The 25,291-nt window shown below is 37.8% G+C and overlaps 5 protein-coding genes and 1 long non-coding RNA gene across 9 annotated transcripts; 3 read left to right on the top strand and 3 right to left on the bottom strand.

Moving 5' to 3' along the window:
- Positions 1-763: 763 nt before the first annotated feature.
- Positions 764-4,090, top strand: LOC108862059 (mitogen-activated protein kinase 18). Its single transcript, XM_018636086.2, has 10 exons — positions 764-1,106; positions 1,202-1,610; positions 1,700-1,827; positions 1,910-1,969; positions 2,319-2,468; positions 2,559-2,714; positions 2,796-3,007; positions 3,084-3,185; positions 3,272-3,405; positions 3,500-4,090. The coding sequence occupies exons 1-10, from the start codon at positions 1,080-1,082 to the stop codon at positions 3,892-3,894; spliced, it is 1,773 nt and encodes a 590-aa protein (XP_018491588.1). The 5' UTR covers positions 764-1,079; the 3' UTR covers positions 3,895-4,090.
- Positions 4,091-4,685: 595 nt separating this feature from the next.
- LOC108857361 (uncharacterized) lies at positions 4,686-5,478 on the bottom strand. Its single transcript, XR_001950345.2, has 3 exons — positions 5,353-5,478; positions 4,902-5,038; positions 4,686-4,815 (listed from the first exon to the last, which is right to left on the bottom strand). It is a non-coding gene; the product is annotated as an uncharacterized LOC108857361 (long non-coding RNA).
- A 954-nt stretch (positions 5,479-6,432) lies between these two features.
- LOC108810682 (trifunctional UDP-glucose 4,6-dehydratase/UDP-4-keto-6-deoxy-D-glucose 3,5-epimerase/UDP-4-keto-L-rhamnose-reductase RHM2) lies at positions 6,433-9,178 on the top strand. The gene is made up of 3 exons (XM_018582782.2): positions 6,433-6,586; positions 6,868-8,445; positions 8,533-9,178. Exons 2-3 carry the CDS (start codon positions 6,883-6,885, stop codon positions 8,974-8,976), a joined length of 2,007 nt encoding a protein of 668 aa, XP_018438284.2. The 5' UTR covers positions 6,433-6,586; positions 6,868-6,882; the 3' UTR covers positions 8,977-9,178.
- Positions 9,119-11,817, bottom strand: LOC108810693 (E3 ubiquitin-protein ligase CCNB1IP1 homolog). 4 transcript variants are annotated; one of them, XM_056988925.1, is made up of 11 exons: positions 11,744-11,817; positions 11,597-11,663; positions 11,258-11,334; positions 10,850-10,957; positions 10,677-10,749; positions 10,537-10,582; positions 10,401-10,431; positions 9,972-10,227; positions 9,732-9,901; positions 9,358-9,619; positions 9,119-9,258 (listed from the first exon to the last, which is right to left on the bottom strand). In XM_056988925.1, the coding sequence occupies exons 4-11, from the start codon at positions 10,917-10,919 to the stop codon at positions 9,252-9,254; spliced, it is 915 nt and encodes a 304-aa protein (XP_056844905.1). In that variant the 5' UTR covers positions 10,920-10,957; positions 11,258-11,334; positions 11,597-11,663; positions 11,744-11,817; the 3' UTR covers positions 9,119-9,251. The 4 variants fall into 4 exon arrangements, with proteins under 4 accessions (XP_056844905.1, XP_056844908.1, XP_018438292.1 ...); XM_056988928.1 differs by having other exon boundaries at positions 9,358-9,589; XM_018582790.2 differs by lacking the exon at positions 9,119-9,258 and having other exon boundaries at positions 9,354-9,619.
- Positions 11,818-12,580: 763 nt separating this feature from the next.
- LOC108856456 (mechanosensitive ion channel protein 4-like) lies at positions 12,581-16,232 on the bottom strand. Its single transcript, XM_018630263.2, has 5 exons — positions 14,518-16,232; positions 14,313-14,436; positions 13,588-13,881; positions 13,297-13,499; positions 12,581-13,041 (listed from the first exon to the last, which is right to left on the bottom strand). Exons 1-5 carry the CDS (start codon positions 16,203-16,205, stop codon positions 12,735-12,737), a joined length of 2,616 nt encoding a protein of 871 aa, XP_018485765.2. The 5' UTR covers positions 16,206-16,232; the 3' UTR covers positions 12,581-12,734.
- Positions 16,233-20,644: 4,412 nt separating this feature from the next.
- LOC108828115 (uncharacterized) lies at positions 20,645-23,629 on the top strand. The gene is made up of 7 exons (XM_018601728.2): positions 20,645-22,126; positions 22,207-22,449; positions 22,533-22,622; positions 22,700-22,849; positions 22,923-23,047; positions 23,124-23,253; positions 23,339-23,629. Exons 1-7 carry the CDS (start codon positions 21,656-21,658, stop codon positions 23,462-23,464), a joined length of 1,335 nt encoding a protein of 444 aa, XP_018457230.2. The 5' UTR covers positions 20,645-21,655; the 3' UTR covers positions 23,465-23,629.
- Positions 23,630-25,291: the final 1,662 nt, after the last annotated feature.

The raw sequence follows: 25,291 nt of genomic DNA, 5'->3' as shown, positions 1-25,291 counted from the left end.
AGATGATATTTGACATAAGCGTTAACCTTTTAGTGAATTTGCCCCCTCACAAGATAAAGCTTTTAATTTGAGCCAGACACTAAAAGCTGGTCTTTTCAATTATACAAACGCCAATATGGGTAAATTGACATGTGAATTGTGAAGAAGATCAATTCATTTAGCTTCACACGTTTTATATTTTTTTTGTTACTCTAATTATTATTTTTATTCTCTGGCAATAGTTTCAGACTTTCTTTTAAATTATATTATTATCAGAAAATTGACTAAACCACAAAGCGACAGATAATCAGATATCAATCCAACAACTTGATTTTATATATGGAAGGTCGTTTTCTTGATGTCGGTTTGAATTATACATGGAATGTTTGATGGTATCTTTATCCTAATATATTAGCTTGTGTATATCATCATCATCTTCTTTGAACCAGTATAATGATCTCTAAAGATTAGTTAGTAATTAATTCCAAATCTGAAACCAATATCTTAAAATTAAATAGTTGTTTACAGTATAGTAAGTCAAATGTGTAGTTGTTTTCTTCAAAAGATATGGACGAATTAATTGTTTTATAATATACCAAGAAACCTATCTGTTTTATTGAAGTGTTGTCATAAAAAATAGATAAATTAATTTTCCATCCAATGGAAGGCATATTCAAAAAAAAAAAAATTTAAAATCTCACCCTTAAATAATAACTAAAATGCCATTCATCTGAGACTTATAAATAAACCAATAGACCGTACGCAATAAGAGAATAAATGTTTATTTAAATTCAATATAAATCCTCTCTCTGATTGTCTCTCCTCGTCTTCTCCGATCTCTGGATCTAGGGTTTTGTTTCTTTTCTCTCTCTCTCTCTCTCTCTCTCTCGCTCTCGCTCTCGCTCGTCTTCTTCACTGTCAAGTCTCAACAGAACTCGTCTGGTTTTGTGTCTGAAAATTCTCTCTCTCTCTAGAGATTCAAAGATCTTAATTTTGTTCGATCATTCCAGAGATCACTTTCTGAGATTTTGAGTTTCTGGGTCTGTTCGTATCGATTAGAATCAATCAGGGAAAGATTAAAGTCGATAACTTTGAAGAAGATGACGCAACAAAACCAAGTGAAGAAGGTTTCTCTCTCTCTCCCCCCTCTCTCTCTCTCTCTCTCTCTCTCTCTCTAAAGTTGTCTCCTTTTGTCCTAATTCGATTATTCGACTCCCACCAGGACGCGAAAGAGATGGACTTTTTCACAGAGTACGGCGACTCCAACCGGTACCGAATCCTCGAAGTCATCGGCAGAGGAAGCTACGGAGTGGTGTGCGCGGCCGTGGACACGCACACCGGAGAGAAAGTCGCTATCAAGAAGATCAACAACGTCTTCGAACACATCTCCGACGCCCTCCGTATGCTCCGCGAGGTGAAGCTTCTGAGGCTCCTGAGGCATCCGGACATAGTGGAGATCAAAAGCATCATGCTCCCTCCTTCCAAGAGAGAGTTCAGAGACATCTACGTCGTGTTTGAACTCATGGAGTCTGATCTTCACCAGGTTATCAAAGCTAACGATGATTTGACTAAGGAGCATCATCAGTTTTTTCTGTATCAGATGCTTCGTGCGTTGAAGTTCATGCACACAGGTCTGATTCTTTTATTTCACCAGACATGTTCTGTTTTGTGTTTTTAATCTATGGTTTTGTAATGAAGATGTTTTTTAATTTGGGTGCAGCTAATGTGTATCATCGTGATCTTAAGCCGAAGAATATACTGGCTAATGCGAACTGCAAGTTGAAAGTTTGTGACTTTGGATTGGCTAGAGTGGCGTTCGATGATACTCCCACAACAGTCTTTTGGACGGTTTGTACTCTCCAGGGACAGTTTTGTGTGTTTTGTTGTAGCTTTCTCCTGTTCTGTGTTTTGACTTTTGTTTTCAATGCAGGACTATGTTGCAACAAGATGGTACAGAGCGCCTGAGCTCTGTGGATCATTCTTTTCTAAGGTATGTGTTACTATCGACTTCTTAAAAAAAAATAACTCTTTTCTTCTATGCACTTGTCTATGCTTATGTCTTGTGTAGTAGATATGGTTGGTGTAGAAGTAGTTGTTTGTGTTTTGTCCCTGTGGGATAAAAGAGTATTGAAATAGAGTTATTGTTCAGGGATGACTTTTGAACTCTCCCGGAAGTTGAAAAAACCTGTGAATCAGGTAACCTTGTATCAGGTTATTTAGTGGTTTCTTTTGCATTCTCATGCAAAATAAACTCTTAATTTTTTCTGAATTAAAAAAAAAAAAAAAATTTGTCATTAGTCTGATTTACTGTTATTCTTTTTTATTTTTTATTTTGGCAGTACACTCCAGCTATAGATATTTGGAGCATTGGGTGCATCTTTGCAGAGGTACTAACAGGGAAGCCATTGTTTCCGGGGAAAAGCGTTGCTCATCAGTTGGAGTTGATTACTGATCTTCTTGGCACACCCAAATCAGACACCATCTCTGGAGTATGATTGATTTTACCTTTTTTGTTCTGCTTTACTATTCACTGTTTATTTTGAGCTGTTTGTCTAAAACATCTATACTCTCTGTTACAGGTTAGAAATGATAAAGCTAGAAAATACTTGAGTGAAATGAGGAAGAAAGATCCAGTGACCTTCTCTCAAAAATTCTCCAAAGCAGATCCTTTAGCAGTCAGACTCTTGCAGAGGCTATTGGCTTTTGATCCAAAGGATAGACCCACTGCTGAAGAGGTCTCATTCTTCTTCCTTCCTTCCTCATTTAAAAACCGGCCTTGCTTCTTTACTTATCTTTTTTTTTTTTCCTGCTGATAGGCATTGGCTGATCCTTACTTTAAGGGTCTTGCTAAGATTGAAAGAGAACCATCGTGTCAGCCAATCTCGAAGATGGAGTTCGAGTTTGAGAGAAGAAGGTTGACAAAGGATGATATTAGGGAACTTATTTACAGGGAGATATTGGAGTACCATCCTCAGTTGCTCAAGGACTATATCAGCGGTTCTGAGGGTTCCAGTTTTGTATATCCTAGGTTTGTATTTTTTTACTATAATTGAAGCATTTCATTTGATCTATTTTGCTAACTTCCTGACTTTTTTTCGTTGCAGCGCCATAGGACATCTTAGGAAGCAGTTCAATTACTTAGAGGAGAATAGCAGTAGAAATGGGCCGGTTATACCTCCAGAGAGGAAGCACGTCTCACTTCCTCGGTATGTCTTCTTCTTCTGTTACTTCATAGCAGTGTTTGTAGAGAGCTCCATAAGCAGTGTTTCATCTTTTGTTATACCACACACAGGTCTACAGTTCACTCAAGTGTAGTCCATTCCACTAGCCAACCCAACTTGTGTGCAACGGAGAGTAGACGTGTTCATTTCGAGCAGCCTTCAAGAAATGGAGCAGGACCTCCACCAAGAGTACCACCACCATCTGGTAAAAACCTCCCATCATCACATTACCAATTATATTATCTCCTAAAAGTACAATAATAACTCATGAAACCAGTTTAATCGCTGTGTGTTTACAGGTAGACCATCTGCATGTTATGAGAATGGCAGGAACCTCAAAGAAGCTTATTTCAGAAGCACAGTATCATCTCCTCACTGTTATTTCAAATCAAACACCATGATGAGCACACCAGATAAAGCTTCTTCTCACCCCAAGCCGCAATACAATCACACCGTGCCGCAACCACCTGCTAGGACTAACCAACCAAACGTCGATACTATTATGAACCGCCCAAACCCTTATTTCCAGTCACAGCATCCCAAGATTGACCAATCAAGCAACAACAACAACACACATATGGCCATTGATCTGTTGCAAGCACAAACACAGTTTGGTCCAGCTGGAGCCGCAGCGGTTGCAGTAGCAGCACACCGGAACGTAGTAGGCACAGTCAGTTACGGTGCAGCGTCATAGACTCGTCAATCAAACAACAATTCGAGACAGATCTTTAACCAAAACCAGGTGATTCCGGCACTAGCTTTTTTCATGTAAAGTATTGTTATTCAGGCAGGCTCTGATTCTATGTAATAAAGACATTTCAGATGTAGTAACTCAGAAGAACAAGGTTCGGTTTAATTAGATCAGTCTGATCCAGGGTTTTTACCTGTTATTGTTTCGGTTATCTTGTTAGCTCCATAGTCTTTGAATTTGTTATAAGCGTAGTTCATTGAAGAGAAGAAGATTGTTGTGATTGATTATATACTTGTTGAACTTCAAGATCGGATTCATTACTCCATTATGTTCTTCAACATTGAGAGAAATCTCTTTTCGTTATCGGAGACGTTGAATCTAATTGGCTAATAATATAGATAATCATTAAGCCGAGAAACGTGAAAACGTGGGAGTCAAGAAAAGGTCATTGGTCCTTTGGTCTTTCTTAGGCCTGGGATTTCGGTTTTCCGAAACCGAACCGAATTTTCGGTTTTCGGTTAACCGGAATTTTTAAAACTAATTCCGAAGAAAACCGAAATTGAATTCGGTTCGGTTCGGTTCGGAAGTCGGTTATTTAAGGTTATCAATTTATTTCCGAAATTATCCGAATTTTATATTATTTACCAAAATTTTCGTTTATACTCGGTTATTTTCGGGTATTTCGGTTATCTTCGGTTTTCAATATAATTTTGATTTTTCGGATATGCCTTCTTATTCAACAAAACCAACATATATATTGTTCATTCTTTCTTAATCATCGAAAAAAATCCCACTTTCTAAATTTATAAATCTATGACTCATATCCTATAATGTCCAACAAATCATAATGTCCAACAAATCACAAAGTGACCAAACAAAACAATAGAAAACTAAAGGTCACAATTACGCTTGAACTCCACCAACCTGCAACATATTAAACTCAGAAAATCAGTGGAAAAACAGAACAAAAACAATACACAAAAAGCAGTCGAGACAAGTGAGCATATTACCTCTAATTCTAATGATGAGATTCTCCTGAAATTTGCATTTTCTCAACACAATGAAAAAGAAACTCGATTTTTTTTTCTACCAACATCGTTTGCTCCTAATTCAATGCAATATCCAAGTAAGGCATCATTGTTTTACTCTGATAATAAGATGGCAAAATCAAGTTAGAGAAAGAGAGAGTATGGACAGACAAACACAAGACACTCGACTAAACCTTCGAACTGAACCCACCCTAAACGCCTAATCCAAATCGATTCGGACAAAAAATCTCAAATCCATCCGAACTCATATTCAATCCAAGTTAAATACTAAAAACACTCTCACACTGATAATCAACCCATCATTCAAGTCAGATCATAAACTCCTAACTGATTTCGACAGAAACCTTAACTCACAAATCAATTACAAACTCAAAAAAATACACAGAACTAGAGAAGAGGGTGAAGAACCTACCTCGTGCTCGGAAAGATGTGAGAATCAAACGAAGAAGACGATGTTGTTAGGGTTGAGAATCCGAGAAGCAGCGGCTAGAGTTTGAGGAAGCCAAAGAGAAACTGATTAGGTTTTAGGTTTAAGAGATATATATAGGTAGGTTAAATTTCGGTTAACCGATCGGATACCATGAACCGAACCGAACCGAGGCACTAACCGAACTTTTTTTAAACACCTTCCGATCGGTTTACTCTTGATAACCGAACAAGAACCGAATTTCATAATGTTCGGTTCGGTCCGGTTCGGACCATTCGGTTCGGGTCAGAATCCCAGGCCTAGTCTTTCTTCTCCGTAAATTAATCATTTAATTCGATGGCTGACAAGATTAAAAGTTATATCGAAAAGCAAATCGAACCGGGTCATTTCTAATCAATTTCGTTTCAGATTTTAAGTTCTAATTTTTATGACCAACCACGCATAAGTGGGAGATTAAGAAATGACAAAGGGACAATGGTCTTCCGTTAGTTCTTGTCCTTTTTCTGTTATCAAACATCGAATGATGGAAGTGTGTTTTTTCGTCTTCGTATTTAATTTATTAATTAAAATGGGGAATGAAATCAATTTTTCAGTTACGTGACATTAAGCAACCGTATGGAATGGTCCGTTATGTTTATTCTCAGTTTTTAAATAACTGGATGTTGAATCTTAAGTTGACAATCTAGGATTAAATATTTTAACTGACATTGTGTACGTTATGCCTAATACCATGATCAAATCAATGATTTTAATTAAATTCCCCAATTAACCTTCTAATTAAAGAAACTATTTTCATTAAATTAAAACAATTTACATATAAAAGGAATAATGCAAAATAATTTCATTGACTTCTTTCTTTTTTGGTAAAAAAATAAAATATATAAATTTCAACAGATTTTTATTAATTCCGACCTTTTTTTGTCAACATATTTTAAATTTCCTATTTCTGTGGAGGACAAAAATAACGAAAAAGACATCAGTTTTTAATGTCGGACGCTGAGATCACGTGAGACCCGTAATAAGTACGATATGTAAGGGTAAAACGGTCAATCGTCGACGGTTCTCCGCGACTGTCTCAAAGTATAAGAGGCGCAGTGTTGAGAGACGCTCCGTAGACCGTAGATTCCCTCTTCTTCTTTCTCTGCACTGTTCTTTCCTTTCCTTTTCATCTCTATCTCTCTTAGGATCTTTTCGTCCTAAGGTTAACTGAATTGCGTCGGTACGTGAAATGTTCCTCTCTTTCTGTTTCTTCTTCTGATATATCTATAACGTTTTTTAACTCTAAGTTTGCGAAATGATGTGACATTAACATACGATGTTTGCTGATCTAGCTTTCAGATGTATTCTGTTCATATGATCCCATATAAAAACTTCCATAATTTTGTTCTTTTAGATCTGGCTAGTGAATTGATTCGACTTTGGCCATTGGATCTGGATCTGCCTTTCTTTTCATATGATCCTTTCTAAATTCCATTTAATGCTGTCACGTTTTCCTTGCAGGTACTTGATTTCAAAATGGCTACTGACTATAAGCCCAAGAACATTCTCATCACCGGAGCTGCTGGATTCATTGCTTCCCACGTTGCCAACAGGCTAATCCGTAGCTACCCGGATTACAAGATCGTGGTCTTGGACAAGCTTGATTACTGCTCGGAGCTGAAGAACCTCGATCCTTCGTTTTCTTCTCCAAACTTCAGGTTCGTTAAAGGAGATATCGCTAGTGATGACCTCGTTAACTACCTTCTCATCACTGAAAACATCGATACGATCATGCACTTTGCTGCTCAGACCCATGTCGATAACTCTTTTGGTAACAGCTTTGAGTTTACCAAGAACAATATTTATGGTACTCATGTTCTTTTGGAAGCCTGCAAAGTAACAGGACAGATCAAGAGGTTCATCCATGTGAGTACCGATGAAGTCTATGGAGAAACCGATGAGGATGCTGCTGTTGGTAACCATGAAGCTTCTCAGCTTTTACCGACGAACCCATACTCCGCGACTAAGGCTGGTGCTGAGATGCTTGTGATGGCTTATGGTAGATCATATGGTTTACCGGTTATTACAACTCGTGGCAACAATGTTTATGGGCCTAACCAGTTTCCTGAGAAAATGATACCTAAGTTCATGTTATTGGCTATGAGTGGGAAGCCCCTTCCCATCCATGGAGATGGATCTAATGTCAGGAGTTACTTGTACTGTGAAGACGTCGCTGAAGCCTTCGAAGTTGTTCTTCACAAAGGAGAAGTGGGTCATGTCTACAATATTGGGACAAAGAGAGAAAGAAGAGTGATCGATGTGGCGAGAGACATCTGCAAGCTCTTAGGGAAAGATCCTGAATCAAGCATTCAGTATGTGGAGAATCGACCCTTTAACGACCAAAGGTACTTCCTCGATGATCAGAAGCTGAAGAATCTGGGATGGTCAGAGCGAACCGGGTGGGAAGATGGGTTGAAGAAGACAATGGAATGGTACACTCAGAACCCAGAGTGGTGGGGTGATGTCTCTGGAGCTTTGCTTCCTCACCCGAGGATGCTTATGATACCCGGTGGTAGAGTTTCTGATGTTTCTGACGAGAAGAAAGACGCTTCGAGCAACACCGTCCAGACATTTACGGTAGTAACACCTAACAACAAGACTTGTGATCCTAAAGACAAAGCTTCGATGAAGTTTCTGATCTATGGCAAGACTGGTTGGATCGGTGGTCTTCTAGGGAAACTATGTGAGAAACAAGGTATTACATATGAGTATGGGAAAGGACGTTTGGAGGATAGGGCTTCTCTCGTGGCGGATATTCGTAGCATCAAACCTACTCATGTCTTTAATGCTGCTGGTTTAACTGGGAGACCTAATGTTGACTGGTGTGAATCTCACAAACCAGAGACTATTCGTGTCAATGTCGCTGGTACTTTGACTCTGGCAGATGTTTGCAGAGAGAATGGTCTCTTGATGATGAATTTTGCCACCGGTTGCATCTTTGAGTATGACGCTGCACATCCTGAGGGTTCGGGTAAAGGTTTCAAGGAAGAAGACAAGCCTAACTTCACCGGTTCTTTCTACTCAAAGACCAAAGCCATGGTAAGACTTTATCTAACTCTAGACAGAACAAAGAAGTGTCTTTCTTCATAACTGCTCTGTTTTGGTTTTCTTCCTTTTTGTCACCAGGTTGAGGAGCTTTTGAGAGAGTTTGACAATGTATGTACCTTGAGAGTTCGGATGCCCATCTCATCAGACCTAAACAACCCACGAAACTTCATCACTAAGATTTCGCGCTACAACAAAGTGGTGAACATCCCGAACAGTATGACCATACTGGACGAGCTTCTCCCAATCTCCATCGAGATGGCGAAGAGAAACCTAAGAGGAATATGGAACTTCACCAACCCAGGGGTGGTGAGCCACAACGAGATACTGGAGATGTACAAGAGTTACATCGAGCCAGGTTTTAAATGGTCCAACTTCACAGTGGAAGAACAAGCAAAGGTCATTGTCGCTCCTCGAAGCAACAATGAAATGGATGGTGCTAAACTAAGCAAGGAGTTCCCAGAGATGTTACCCATTAAAGAGGCACTGATCAAATACGTCTTTGAACCAAACAAGAGAACCTGAGACCTCAATGAACAACACACAAGAAGCCACAAGTGCTTACCTATAACTGTTTTTTTTTTATTTTACGTTTTCGTTTTTACTAAATGTTTTTTTATGTTTGCTCGCTATCTTACATCCTTGTAGGTAGTTTCATTATATTGAATCTACTAAAATATGATCTATCACTATTATATTATAAAGACGAGAGTTTTTCCTTTTCTTACTTACTGGTTGTGATTATTATGGCTTCCACTTCCACCAAGGCAGGTTGAAAACACTTGAACTCGATCCTTATGCTATAGCCTGAGAAGAGAAACAACAAAGATTTTTTTTTCCTTTTTTAAATAAACACAAGTACCTGATGTGAATTTGGTCATGTTTTTGGGGTTAGAGTTTGCTTACGTGAACAGTTGAGGGCGAGAACGAGAGAGCTGAGAGCGTTTAATAGGGGAGAGGATAAGGTTTCGTAGAGTCGATTGCGGATTAGCATTGCCACCACCTCCAAATACAGGATGTCCACCTCCTGCTCTTCTGTTTCCAAGATCAGATGGAATTGCGGGTGAGTCGTTGGATATGTCGAATGGACCCGAGTTTGCACTGTTATGTCTTGCTGGCCATATCTCATCTTTAGGTCCTGGTGTTGCAGGAGAGTAAAACGACCGGTCTGCGCCAAATAAGTTAACTTGACTTGGAGATATTTATGCAACAGTAGACTTAGAATCATAAGAAACAGTAAGCTCTAGATACGTAGGAGAATTAAAATATTGTTCAGTAACCTTTGCGAGTGGGCTCTCTGTTCTCCATCATATGAACTGGTGGGTTTGAGAAAAAGTCAGGTTCCTGGTGTCGTGGATAGAAGTTATTTGCTGGTTGGATGGCTGTACGTTTGACTGACTCATACTCACTTCTTAGCTGGTCATACATCTCATCAAGCTTCCTCTTCTGTCTGGTGTTTAAACACAATTCATGTATTACAGTTGAGTTCAGGGAAACAAAACTTTTGTTTAATTACTGACCTTGATTTCTCGGAGTACTTCTCTTGAAGCTCTTGTTTATCCTTGGTCAGGTTTTCCACCTCTTGTTCCATCATCTGAGACCTCTTGGCCATCTTCTGGTATGCTGCATGCGCCTTCTCCATTTTCTCGCTTAACATTGCTTGCATACCCTCACATTTCTGACGACACTGCGCAACAACTCTATTCATCTTGCACTGCATCTCTAAGTCCCTTTGCGAAATGTAAAACATTACACTTCGGTATGCACTCTTCATCACTAGATTCAATTAAGGGAAACAAAAGGAGGTTTGTTGAACGCATAAGACACAGTCAGTTGACGGAAAACGTTATGGCATTTGAGTTTAGATTTCAAACACAGAGGAACACTTTTCAATAGAAGAACATTATTGATACCAAGAGTGAAAAGGACTACATTAACGAAAAGGATACGTATTTGTGGAGAAATCCCAGCCATCGCCATCTGACAACAAAACCAAGCAATGACGAGATGTAAGATGTGAATGTTATAAAACTAGAAAGGAAGAAAAGCTATAGCATCCTTGCGTACTACAGCTCAACCACTTACATTGACCCATTCTTCATTTGGATTGGTATCCACAGGCTTCATTAGACTAAAATGGAAAACAAAAGATAAACTGTCAAGTAAGGAAATAAGGGCACTACAGCTAAACTCAAGCTAGTCAAGTAGCTTAAGGACATTTTTACCTCTTGGAGAGTACTTGATCACAAACGGGACACGCCCCATCATTACTGAGAATCTTGCTTGCATCTTCAGTACCTTCTCATGATGTTAAAGGTCACCAATATCAAGCTCAGAAGTATATCATTCATCAAGACAAGGCTAAAGAAATAAAATCAGGAGTGTAAAAATTGTATACATAATAAGTGGCCGCATGTGGTGGAAATAGCTCGGCCTTCTAATTCCCTCCAACAGGCGTTGCACCTCATGTCAACCTCAAGTATAAGAATCTCAAGCTGCTACGCACCTGCAACAGGTAAATGAAACTTTTCTTACTTCATAAGCCTCTTGATTTTGAGTTCCATTTTTCAGTATATCTACACCACGAGCCAGAATCCAAACTTAAACAACTATAAACCAAGAACTAACATTGTTGAAATCACCAATCAAAGAGTACTAACAACGCAGATTTTTCATTCTAACTGCTGCAAATTGTTGAATTGCAAACACGAATTTGTACAAAGAGGTTTCTGGAAACAACAAACTAAGCAACAAAATCTCTCGAATCTTCAGTAGGATGCCTATCGAGATAGGTACAAAAACTTACGTTACTGTGATAATCGCTAGTGAACAAGCTCTGGAGAATCTGCATAAACCGCACAGGCGCACACACGCTCTGGAGATCTACAAAACATCGAAAAATAGAGTTTATGGAGCCGATTATGAGGATGTGATAGTTGTTCAACGGCACAGTGACAAAATTAGGGTTTATACATCACATCGATCAACCTAAACGAGACAGTCCGATCGAAAAGTTGTTTTACTACTCTGTGTAATTTGAAAATCGACGCAATGCTGGGAGAATCGAACGATCTCAGGTCTAGAAACTTAATCACAATACGAATTCGAAGAAATCGATGGAGGAGACTGAAGAAAAGAAGCTTACCTGCGATGATTTTGAGAGAAGGCGTCGCGGAGAGTGAGCGTTTTTAAGCTAACCGATCTGACGGAATCTGCAGGAGACGATCTCAAATTCGAGAATCGAAGAAGATAAAGCAAGCAGCTACGAGAAGACGCAAGGATCGTTAGTTACCTCTCGTTGATTTCGATGCGGCGCCAGAAACGAAGTATTTGAAAATTTTCCAGAAATAATACGCAAGAGAGGGCGTTAAATGTCAACGAGTCAAACGGTTGTCAAAAAGAATAAAGATGATTCAAACGACGTCGTAAAGTTAGAGCTATTATAAACGACGTCGCTCAGGCGTTTCAAGGTTAGAAGAGGCAAAAAGTAGAAGATGGAGAGGGAAAATCGGTTTTTAAATCCCAACTATTTGAAAACAATATTTTTAATATCAGACATTAAAAAGTCAAAAGTCAACTACAAAAAAATGAATTACAATTAAATAAAATATTGATTTGGTTTTCAAAAACCTAAAAATCTTTAAAATCGATGCTATCTGAGTTGATTTCGATAGAGAACAAGCGAATATTGTTGTTAAAAAAAAAGAATCATGTTCTTTATTTTCAGTGCCAACAGTTTTATTTTCTCAATAGAATTTTCTTTATATCATTGAAAATTATCTGAACTTGAGAAAATCTCTTCCATAATTTTACATAATTGATTTTAAGAATTTCTGGGTTTTTAAATATCATACCGATCGATTTTTCTAATTATAATTCATATAATAACTAATTTTGACTTTTTAATGTTTGATTTTGCGCAGTCAATAATAACTTTAGAAATAAATCCGCACAAGTGATAGTGGGATACTAAAAGTGCTGATTTCAAAAAGTTGGAGTTTTAAAACCTCATTTTCCCAAGATGGAGAACATATGTTTGTAATTGATTTTTCTTAAGGTGTTAGGTTTATGAGATTGCAAAAAGCTTTTATTTCATGACTATAACCACTCAAAACAGATTATACACAAGAACAAGTTCCTGCTTCACAGTACAAATATGGAGAATCATAAATGTCTCAAACACCAATTAAGAGAGAGTAAAAAGCAAGAAAACAATAACAAAATCTCTCTTTCAACCACTTTCTACAAATACAAAAAAAAGGAAAACTCAAAATCTTGCAATCTTAGGCATTGCGTTGTTGGTTGTTCCAGCTCAGAGGAACGCGATCCGAAATGATTGGAGCAGCAGCAGGAGGAAGGCTTTTGATGTTGATATTAAGAGGATATAACCGATATTCGATATCAGTTTCTCTGCAGGATCTACCAATCTCTTCAAGTAATTGACCTCTCCTCACAAACCTCTCTCCCATGTTATGATGGTTCATCTTATGAGTTGCCCATATCGTGATTTTCATACTGTTCAGTCCACACATTTCTCTAAATGCTATCCTCGGCGATGGATACCAATAATCCTTCTTGTTATCTACATAGCTGTACAAAACGAAAACAAAAACAATACAATATGATTTTTATTAGATTTGTTTTTTCAAAATATAAGAGCTTTACCAACGAAAAGTTGGCATAATGGTTAAAACTCGTACGTCACCTAGTAAGGGTCTAAAAAGTTACAGGTTATTTCCATTGAGAATAATATGTTTTTTAAGGAGAGTTAATTTAACATAGTTTGGGTCTAAATCTCGTAGACATTCAAATGTATATAAAGAGGTTTAGGGTTTAATTTGTAACCTGAGTATCCTCTGTTTCAAGGCGGTTATCTTCTCACTTGGAGTTGCTATATGGACGAAGAAGTCAACGATCTCTTGCATATCAGGACTACGGTAATAGTTAGCAATAGGTTTGTTGCCGAGAAGACTGTTAGGGTATACAATCTTCTGATTATCAAATCGAAGAAACACCGTAGTCAAAATGTTCATCTCTTCCACAATCATCTATACAACATACAAAGACAGAGGATTAGTGCTTTACGTGCGTATCAAGTTATTGAAAATTTGAGGAAGAGGGGATCAAGGAACAAACCTGAACACCGTCTATTTCACACCTGTCACCGACATCAAATGGATGATTGACAAAGACGAAGATGACAGCTTCAAACAAGTTCTTACATGAGTTTCCAAACACAAAGACTACAAGAAGAAGCTGAGAGCTTATGACTAGGAAGAACTTAGTTGTAGCGATTCCGAGGATGAGAAGCCATATGATTATGATCACAATGCTGACCAAAATGTTGATGATTCGGTGAAGCCTGTTCACTGCTGTTTTTGTGTCGTTTAAGGTTAGAGCTAGTGCTCTTCGTTCTCTGAAGGCATTAACCTAGAGAGATATTACAAGACTTTAGCATCATTTTCATATTTGAGATTCAAGTTAAGAACAAACACTTGTATGAAGAAAACATTAGCAACGTTGTATGAACCAAAGCTTTTTGAGATTAAAAAAGAAAAAGTTTTTGTCACAAAATCTTACACTTAATAGATTTTGTCACCAAAAATTTTTAGAGATAAAATTTCCCAATATAGCATTTATTAATTAATAAAAACAATAAATTATCCTACATCCTAAACCTTAATAATCTCACCTTCTAAACTATTAATTCTAAATATTAGTTCCTAAACTCTAAGTTCAAATATATAAGTACATTTACTTTTTTTTGTAAGTGTTATTTTGAAAATTTTCTTTTGTATGCTATTTTTGAACAAAAACTTAATTTGGTGCTATTTTTCAAAAAGAAAAACACAAATACTTACCACCCAATTCTTCAGACAAGATTTACTGATTTTGTCACTCTCAGAAGCTTCTTCAAAGAGATTCATAGCTCTTTCAGACTCATCTTCAGTAAGAAAACGCATGAAGTCTTCAATATATATGTACCTATTAACCCGAAAAAATCCTGTTTCAAGTCTTGAGCTTAACTCAAAGTTGTAACTCATAAGGTCATGAAATGTTATATACCTGGAACCAGGCATAGCAACATTCTGAAAAATCTTTCTAGCTGCATTTTTTGCTTCATTCTCACTTTGTATCTGTGTGGCTTTGTCATCTTTGTGAGTCGAGGTGTCTTGTATCTGTTCATCCAAAGTAGAAAGTGCTCCCTTTCTTATTACATTCATCAGTCTCTTCATTTTCCAAGCCGACACGTTCTTAGTGTTCATTCTCTGCAAATGATCTATCCTTATCCCTTCGTCCTCTCCTTTCTTGGAACCACTCCTGGAAAGTACTTGACTCTTACCGATCATGGTCGGACTCTTCTGCAGCCTTCCACTTCCAATGGTCACTTTTGGACCCTCCGGAGGAGATAGCTTAGCTCCAGCCATCTCCTCTTCTACATGAATCATACGAGGAGGTCCAGAGAGTGTCTCAATAACGTACTGAGTAAACAAAGATTCTTGAATCCGATCAAAGTAAGTACTCATATGAAAGGAGGAAGCGAGAACTTTAACAAGTAAGGTCTTTATAAGCCAGATGATAACAGCAACGAGTAAACAGACCAAAACTTTATTCACATACTTAAGCACGTTGCTACCAGTCTCTCTTTGGACTTTCTTGTCGAACAAGAAATGCCACGCGATCAACACAAGCCCTAGCCAGAGACAGTTCTGTACCGCCTTTCTGATCCCATAGACGAAATACAAAACCTTCTTCCTCAGAAGGAAGTTGCTTTCGACGAAGTACACGAGTATCCTCACTATCCAACTCGACACAAGTCTCCCGCATATCAAGACAAGAACCATCACTTCCCATTTCCACAAAGCTAGGTTCCATAGTTCCTTGTGGCGCAAGAAAGGTATCGCTAGGAGGCTACAAATCAAACCGGCTATGATCAGAATCAGAAAGATCCACTCCATGATAACCCAAAGAGAGAGCTTATCCTTCTGGTAACCTTCAGGAAAATCCTCCTCGGAGAACGGATCCTCCTCTTCTTCCAAATCCGGGTTTGGATTTCCTGGTTTAGCGGTTTTCCCGCTAAACCCGGGTTTCAAATTCCCGGATTTCAAATGACCCGACTTTGGAGTCCGGCGGCCCGAATGCATATCCGGGTAACCCGGAGTCGGAGGATCCATCAATCTTGATCTAGTCTTGGTCTTCATCAAAGTCTTGTTCGTTCTATTCGAGCTGCACTTCACAACCTCTGTTTCATCAACTCTGTCTTCTTCTTCGCTACTTTCACTACTATCTTTAACAGACGGAGATAACGTGACTCTGTTATGTCTCCGTCTAACCGCGTCAATAGTTTCGTTACCGTGACCCATCGTCGCCGTGACTTGCGACGGAGAAACCGTGTGGCTTTGAAGCTCGGGCATGTTGGGTTCCATGTCGAGTGTGATCTCATCTCCTGAAGCTTTCTGTTTGTTGAGAAACTGGTATATGAGCTTTGACGGTGGATCTACTGGCTCGTTTCTCCGCGGCGTGAAGTCAAAACCTCCTCCGTCGTCGTAGTCGTCGTCGTCTAAGTCATCATCACCACGGGGCGTATAACCGCTCTTCTGAACTTTCTGGTCACCACCGTGCAAGAAGTTATAGCTTGACTCTCTCGAAAACTTTCCTCCATCGCCTTTGTTGATTAACTGATCATTCTCTTCATCGTCGATCTTGACAATGAAGTCATGCCGATCATTCTTCGGATCAACGGCCATGATCATTCAACATGTAAATGATCGATCGATGTTTTGAATCCCTTTTAATTAGGTTTATGATATAATGTTGGAAACATGTGAAGTGTTAGAGCATCTCCATTAGCGATATATGGAGGGCACGAATTCCAAGACCCAAAAAATAATTTTTTAATTTTTTTTTTTTTTCGTTTGATTTTTTTTTTTTAAAAAAAAAATAAAAAAAAAAATAAAGTCGAACCAATCGCGGGCCGCCACGTAGCGTGGGGCCCGCGGAACAGTTAAGAAACAGGTTCAGCGGGAAGGAGTTTTGTGAGACAAGTTTATATTTTCTGTGGGCCCCATAATTATTTTAATATTTTCTTTTTGTGGGAAAGCGTGAGAGTTTTTGATTAAAACTCTCAATGGAGTTGCTCTTATGATCTTGTTGGTGCTTATTGGCAATGAATAAACGTATATGAGTGAAATATATTAATATTTTATTTATTTGTACAATTATGGAGTAATGCAGCAGATGATAATTATGATTAATTTTTTTAGTTTACGCATCTGAACCATTTTAAAACATTTTATCTACCAATACATAGACTCGTGTCTTCATCCTGCTAATGAAAGTGAAAGAAAATAAGTAAAAAAATGAAAGTCAACAGTTATATACAACTTTAAAACATACAATATCCAAGAAAAATGGAGGCCATGTTCAACTGTTCAGACACGAAGCAGATGTTGATAGATTATATGGGCCAGACGTGGTTGGCTTAGGTTTGGTCTGCTTAATACTAACCGGAAAACGATACAGAAAATGACACGTTGTTGATGAAAACGGCACGATGATTAGAATACAAATTGCAGCAAGCTACCGGTGAACCGGCATTGTTCATCCACATTGGCTACGGAAAGAATTTGTTTTTGTTATCTTAACTAGTTCTATATATTTAAAATATAACACTAAATTACTACTGGCCAGAAAAGGAATGTCAAGCTGGTATTGTTATTAATGTTATTTTTATCTTTTGAATTATATTTTCATGATCAGAAGAAAATAGTTTGATACATGTGAATCAAACAAATAGAAAGGAAAGCTGTTTCTGCATGTGTTTCAAAGGCTTCCAAAAATCTAAAGTTCATAGTTCGACTGTTCATCCATTCGTACGCTGCGTCAGTAGAAATACTTAAAAAAAACGTAAATTGCAGACTCAAAATTAGGAAAAAATATTGAAAAAACATGAGGTTCGAACTAATATTTATATTCAAAGAAACTAAATAAGACTAACGTATATTTTCCTAAAAACAAATAGAATCTGATTTTATATGTTATGGTTAATTAACGATAAGTGTGTTAAAAAAATAAAAGTCAACAGTTATATACAACTTTAAAACATACAATACCCAAGAAAAATGGAGGCCATGTTCAACTGTTCAGACACGAAGCAGATGTTGATAGATTATATGAGCCAGACGTGGTTGGCTTAGGTTTGGTCTGCTTAATACTAACCAGAAAACGATACAGAAAATGACACGTTGTTGATGAAAACGGCACGATGATTAGAATACAAATTGCAGCAAGCTACCGGTGAACCGGCATTGTTCATCCACATTGGCTACGGAAAGCATTTGTTTTTGTTATCTTGTAGTTCTATATATTTAAAATATAACACTAAATTACTACTGGCCAGAAAAGGAATGTCAAGCTGGTATTGTTATTAATGTTATTTTTATCCTTCGAATTGTATTTTCATGATCAGAAGAAAATAGTTTGATACATGTGAATCAAACAAATAGAAAGGAAAGCCGTTTCTGCATGTGTTTCAAAGACTTCCAAAAATTTAAAGTTTATAGATTGATTGTTCGTTCATTCGTACACTGCGTCAGTAGAAATACTAAAAAAAAGATGTAAAATCGTCATGAACATCCCTCTTTTAGGAAGGTCAAAAATAAAAATAGAGAAAAGTGAGAGAAACTATTTTTTTTCTCTCTGTTCTCTCTTCCCAAGCACTCTTTTCTTCGGCGGTTTTCTTTCTCATCTCTTCTCTGGTGGTCGGCGGAGGATGTTTATCTGTCGGTCCGTCATCCCTAATATCTCTCTTATCCAATTTCTCTCTTTGTCCTGTAAAAGGCCCCTCTCTTCCTCTTTGCTCTTCTTGCTCTGGTTCTCGTTGGATTGTGGCCAAATCCGGTAACAAAATGATGTTTGGGTGCGTTCCCAGCATCTCTGGAGAGAGGGCAAGGCCGTGATAGTCCGTTTGCTTGCAAGAGGCGCCGTCGATTTGGTAGATTTAGGGTTTATCTTAGGGTGGTTCTGGGTCAGATCTGCCATGGGATGTGTCGGAATGAAGTGTGTCGCTGCCTCTTCTCCTCCGGCCTTCCGCCTCCTCTGCTTTCCCGTTTCCTACTTCGGCCGCAAATTTAGAGCTTCCCCATCTTATTCCCATGGTCTGAGACGAAACGGCGAGAGTGGGAAGCTCGCTGGGGACCTCTCCCTTAGCCCAAGTGACAACAACCATGGCTTCTATGGCGATATGTTTGACTCCCCTTTCATGCTACCGACGTCATCTGCTAGGGTTTAAGGACAACCCGATGTGGAGACTCACTTGCTCTTAGGTAGAGTTCTCTATCACCTTGTGGGATTCATGCTTTCAAGGAGAGTTATGCCTCCTGTTGTGCTTCATGCCCTTGTTCAAAGCTCCGACAAGTTTGACTTTATGCTCTTTCGCGGTTCTGCTGTATCTTGTGTGTCGCGTGGGCGGTTTTTGGAGCATGCTATATCGCTTACGCTTGACCGTAACTCGAGCTTCTGTGTGCGCAGTGTTGCTACGGTGGAGCTTTTGTCAACCAGTCGAGATAGTTTGGTTGGTTGGTCGAGGTCCTCCTCCAGCAAAGCTCTGGGACGTATGCCAGGCGCTTTCGTCGATGCCTGTTCGGAGCCACTTCGGTGAGTTCTTGACTGATTTTCTAGGTTATTTTCTTGTTTCGCCAGGAAGCACCTTGAATAAGGGATTACATTGTTGCTTCACTTGATCTTACAACCTATTAATTTCAAGTCTTCTTTGTTTGAGGCTTGGAATTAATCCTTATGTATCCTAGTGGTTTTTAACTTTTTTTGCGGTCACTAGGATCAAACTAGCTGCTCAGCAGATTGTGGTTCAATTAAGTTTATAACCAAACTTTCATTTTCATCAATGATATTTACCATTTAGCAATAAAAAACACTTAAATTGCAGACTAAGAATTAGGAATAATATTGAAAGAAAAAATACGAGGTTCAAACTAATATTTATATTCAAAGAAACTAAAAAAGACCAACGTATATTTCCCTAAAAACAAATAGAATTTGATTTTATATGTTATGGTTAAGTAATGATAAGTGTGTTAATATTTTTTGTATATTAATTTCCTGTAAATTAGAGTTAATTATATATGTTATATTTAACTATATAAAAAATAAATTTGGTTTTATTTGAAAGTAAAAATATTTCCATTTGTAATATAGGATCAATACTAGTATTTTATAAAGCTACATGGGCGAAGTGTTTACATATCAGATTTCGAATTTGACATAGCATTATTAGAATTTAGTTATAGGGTTTTGTTTTAACAAACTAAATTTTATATTCGCATTACGTAACAATTTAATTTTTGTAGTAATTTTAAATGATAAATATAATTTACTTATACAATTTTTTTTATGAATGTATATAAAATATATGTTAATTTATTTAGATCTTGATTGGCAAAGCAGATGATAAAGCTATAGTAGTATGCTGCATATACTATATGCTTTTGCTAAATTGTTTAATAATTGATTGGTAGAACAGTATAAACATGCTATTTAAAATTATTATAAAAGTTAGTATATAATATATAACATATTTATAATGAATATATTTCTAATGTGTGTGTGTATATATATATATATATATATAATTAATTTATTTTATTTACTAATTTCAAAATTATTTAAATCGAAAAATAAATTTTACAATTAAAATGTCTATTTTAAAATAATATTTTACATTTAAAATACAATTTAATTAATATTATTAAATTATTTAATTAAATTGTATTTTAAATGTGAAATATTATTTTTCAAAAAAGTATTTATATTTTAAATCTATTTTAGAAATCAAAATTTCATTTCTGGGGTATAAAAATAATTTTATGATATTATTAAATAAAATAAATGAACTAATTATATATTTTCTTAAATTTATAAATTATAAATATAAATGCTCCTCCAAAAACTTCATATAAAAACATTTGCGAGAGAGCATTAACATTTAATAAATGTTTTTTTAAATGCTCTAAAAACTTCGTAATGGTAATGCTAATGCTAATGCTAATGCTAATATTCTTTTTTTTTCCGTCAAAGTTGTATTAAAAGCCCAAAGGCCCAAACTCTATTACAACTCTAAAACCCGAAAGCCCAAGGTGGTTCTAAGGCCCAAACAACTCAGACCCACCCCCGACCGACACAATCGAGGCGAGTCTTCCACGCGTTTCGATCTCCCGCATCGCGGAGACACGCATCACGTCCTCGCCCGATCAACACCACTACGCCTCATCGTTAAACCGCCGCGCCGGAACCTCTTGTTCTACGGCGCACGCCTGATCTTCTTCTCTGAAAACGCCAGAGGCCGTAGCTACAATCAACTTGCTTCGTCTGAACTTTCGCGGAGAGCTTCATCGAGGATCTCTCGAGATCTCAAACCACCCAAAGCCATCGAACATCCCAAACAACACAGATCTATAAACCGAAAAGAAAATAAACAAACCATAATACAAACCGCCGTTAACTAAGACGGACTAAACGACTCGAAACGCTAGAGACAGCCGTTATTCTTTCAACGGAAAAGAACCACGCTGGAGACAGGAGCCGAACGCCCACCACTTGAAAGATGCGGTGCCGGAAGCAAAAACCGAACGTCCACCGCGAGAATAGAGCGACGCCGGAGACTTACGAAAGCTTACGGAGACTGGAGATCGATCTGGCTGTGAAAGCCCGCGCCGTCGGCCAGATTTACAGATCTCTATCTCTTTCTCTCTCTATCGCTTTTTGCTAATGCTGATATTCTACCTAGTCTTGTTCTGTTTTGTTTGTTTAAAAAGAAAAGACGGAACCCTCTGTCTAGTTCAGAAGCTTCCTGGATATTTATGAACAAAGCGGTACTAATTCAGAAGAGACAAAAAGACAAAAGCTCCCCTGAAAACACAAAAGTCTATCATCTCAAAACTCATCGACTTGTGTGCTTCCGCTCTTTACTTCCCTTTGAAGTTCCCTGTCGCTTTACTCCCATACCATGGCATCCTCAAAATCCAATTTTCCTTCCACACCACAATAAAACTTTAAATAAAAGCCCCAATCTTTTTTTTTTTGTGGGTCTCCCCTCTCAAACCCTAATTTCAACTCTCCATCTCACACTGCCAAAACCTTTTCACACCCTCCTCTGTCCTAAAGTTTCATCCTTTCGAAGAAGACGACAATGTCTGTGGAAAGATCTTTCGAAGCGTGGGAAGAGGTTCAACGACACGGGCGAGACTTAGCCGACCGTCTTGCTCAGGGCTTCACGGGTTTGATTCAAATCAACCCTCCTTCCTTTCCGTGGCCTAGCCACCAGAAACTGAAGCTCTTCGACCACCTCGAGTTCTCTGCTCACCAGTTCTCGAACCAACAACCCATCAACGGCGGCGTCGAGGCTATCCTCGGTATCGGGAGCAAGATCGGTCAAGCTGGTGTCGATTTCGGCTCCGGGCTGAACGTGTTGGTTCATCAGTTCTTCAGGAGGTTGCCTATACCGTTCAGACACGACGAGAGCGGTTCTGTTTCTTATGTAGGCACAAAAGATGAGTCTAGGCTTTCTAAGACAAATGCTGTCTCCTCTGTTGCTGCTATGTCTGAGGAGAGAGTAACAGAGTTTGATTTGAGTACTGCTGGATTACTTAGGAGACCAAAGGTACTTCCTTATGATGATAGTGATGTGTTAGAGATTTGAGTATGAACATATGATTATAGTTTCTGCTCTGTTAATTGTAGGGAACGGTTGAGTTTTCGACAAGTTATGAGAGTAGAACAAGTGGTATGGAACATTCGTTAGCAGCCAGGGGAGATCTTTGGAGAGTAGAAGCTTCTTCTTCATCAAGTTCAGCTGCTAGAGATTACAGTTCCTCTCTCTTTCTTCTCCAGCTCGGACCGCTGCTGTTTCTGCGCGATTCGACTCTTCTTTTACCAGTTCATTTATCAAAGCAACACTTGCTTTGGTATGGTTATGATAGAAAGGTATTTTGCTTAAAGTTCAAAATCTCACTAGTGATACTTGATGTGATTGATTGAGTTGCTTTGTGTAATACCCTCTTTTTCAGAAAGGTATGCATTCGCTTTGTCCAGCGTTGTGGTCAAAGCATAGAAGATGGCTTATGATGTCAATGATCTGCCTCAATCCTGTAGCTTGCGTGAGTGTCTTCACTCTTCAAAAAATCTTCATTATATTTCTGAAATAGTGATACTAACTCTCCGCTACTTGAAACAGTCATTTGTAGATTTGCAGTTCCCAAATGGGCAGTTAACGTATGTCTCTGGTGAGGGATTAACAACAAGTGTCTTTGTTCCTTTGTGTGGAGGTCTTCTTCAAGCGCAAGGTCAATATCCAGGAGATATGAGGTTTAGTTTCTCTTGCAAGGTTAGGTTTAATAACACACTATTGATCAAAGTATAGTCACAGTTTCACATCTTCAATATCTTGGGTGAAGCAGACTAAACAAGGAACAAGAATAACACCAATGGTGAACTGGCCTGACAAATCGTATGGAGTTGGTGTTTCTCAAGCCTTGGCTTGGCGTAAGTCTGGTCTCATGATGAAACCAGCAATTCAACTTAGGTAATAACAAAACTGGTATCTCTCTGTCTCTCTTTTTTTACAATCCTAACATCACAATTTTGCTATTGAAACACAGTGTGTGCTCTACATATGGTGGAAGCAATCCCGGGACGAAAACCGAACTTATTCACTCGTTGAATGATAACATCAACATGATTTGTGGCTGTGCAATGACGGCTCATCCTTCAGCGTTTGCATCTGTCTCTGTAAGCCAATCTTCTTGTTGTTATTTTAACTCTTTTTGTTTCTGTTATGTTTATTGACTCTGGTTTTGGTTTGTTTTTATTGCAGTTTGGTCGGTCAAAGTGGAATGGGAACATTGGTCGGACCGGAATAGTTGTTAGAGTTGATACTCCTATTGCAAGCGTTGCTCAGCCTTCTTTCTCAATCCAGCTTAACAATGCTTTTGAGTTCTGAAGTAAACTTGTTAAAAGAATGTTTTGGCTTCTACGGTACTAAAGTTGTAAATAGTAAAAATTAGAACTCAGTAATCCAAAAGAAATTCTCTGGTGGCAGGTGAATGTTGAAGTTGTAAATTGAACCACAAAAGAAACTTGATATGATATTTTGTGTTATCTATTCTCTGCACACATACTTCAGTGTGAGTTCTTGTCAAAAGTATTAGACTTCAACCAAAAAGATTAGCAAGAGAGTTTTGACTTGCATAGTTTTTAGCTTACTCATCGAACATATATGTAAATCCGAGTTAAGTCCAATTTGTCTCCCCTGTTTACTTCTGTTTTTCTTTTGTTTCCTCTGTTTTATTCTGAACTAGGGCCGGCCCGCCCTACGGGCGGGATGTGTTATATTTATATTTTTCATTACGAAAATATGATTGTTAATATGTAAATCCAATGGTAGGGGTTACTTTGGAATTTGATGTTGTAGTTGGTTTGTTTGTGTAAAGTTAGATCGATATGGATGGACAATTGAAAATGAAAATCATGTTCTTTGAATTATTTTGAGTTTTTGTAGCTCGACTCTACTGTAGTTGTCTGCTGTATATAATATAGTGCGATTTTGGTTGAGAAAGTGCATTAGTGGAAATAACATGAGTTTTATAGGTTGGGTATCGCTGTGGACCTCTGATTTATATGATTAACTCTGGTAATAGTATTTCTTTGTGAGGGCTAGTGCGATTCTTATTGTTTCAGCAAACATATTAGCTAATATAAATTGTTTTCTACATAGTTTTAAGATCACCTAATAGAAATATTGGTGATTTTACGTTGTTTTAGCAAAAATAGTGGCATAGACTGTGATGAAGTCACAACAGATCACTCTGGAAATTTAAAGTGTATACGCATATATGATACAAATCGGAAGTGGAATCACCCATAACATTTGGAACGTTTGTGTTATCAGTATCAGAGCCCAATTCTGTTTCAGCGGTGGATCTCAAATCAGTGGAGCCGGTTTTATGGGTTTTCACAGGGTTCACAGCCGTCTTTTTCACCATCACGCGAGCAGTTCTCACATATCAAACAACACTAAAAGGGAAGATTTTTCTGCAATGTGTATGATGAGAAAAACAACAATGATTGTTGATGTTTATTAACTAACTGTTACAGAGTTATCATCTGAAAATGAGAAGTCATATTTAATTACCTTTTTAGAATACCAAGCATAATATGTCCGGCCCTATTAACAACAATAAATCTGTCTCACACACGTAAAAACGATTATATTGTATTCTATAAATTCCTTATTAAGATTTTTTTGTACCCTCCTTTCATTTAATTCAAAAAAAAGAATCTCGCTTAGATAATTACTCAAACAATATTATAAAGTAGTATAACTAATAAACATTTTAAATTTATACTTATTCAACACTTGAAAATTAGCTATGGAATTAGTTTTATGTATATTCCTAACGACAAAGCCTCATGCTCCTAGGAAAAAGTGTAACCGGAGTTTCCCCGATCCTTATTCAACTTGTGTCAATCAGGGCACAATAGCTGATCGGTTAGACTACAATATCCAAACTGATTCTACATTGGTAGAGGAAGGCCATAAGCAACTACAAAAGGTTTGATTCTTAACCAAAAACTACATAAGTTATTTTATTGTGAGGTCTTAGAGAACTAACAGAGAGACATGTTTCTTTTATAGGCGGAGAGAACACAAAGAGAAAAAGCAATGGTGAAATGTGCGAGGATACTCCTTATACTTTGCTTCCTAATGATTGTCCTTTTAATTCTCAAGATTGTATTGTTTTAGTCACATCACTTACGTATCATTTTT

This window comes from Raphanus sativus, chromosome 1 (genome assembly GCF_000801105.2).
Source record: "Raphanus sativus cultivar WK10039 chromosome 1, ASM80110v3, whole genome shotgun sequence".
Taxonomy (NCBI): Eukaryota; Viridiplantae; Streptophyta; class Magnoliopsida; order Brassicales; family Brassicaceae; genus Raphanus; species Raphanus sativus.
Note: the sequence above shows the minus strand (reverse complement) of the source record. Positions and strands in the feature narration are given on the sequence as shown.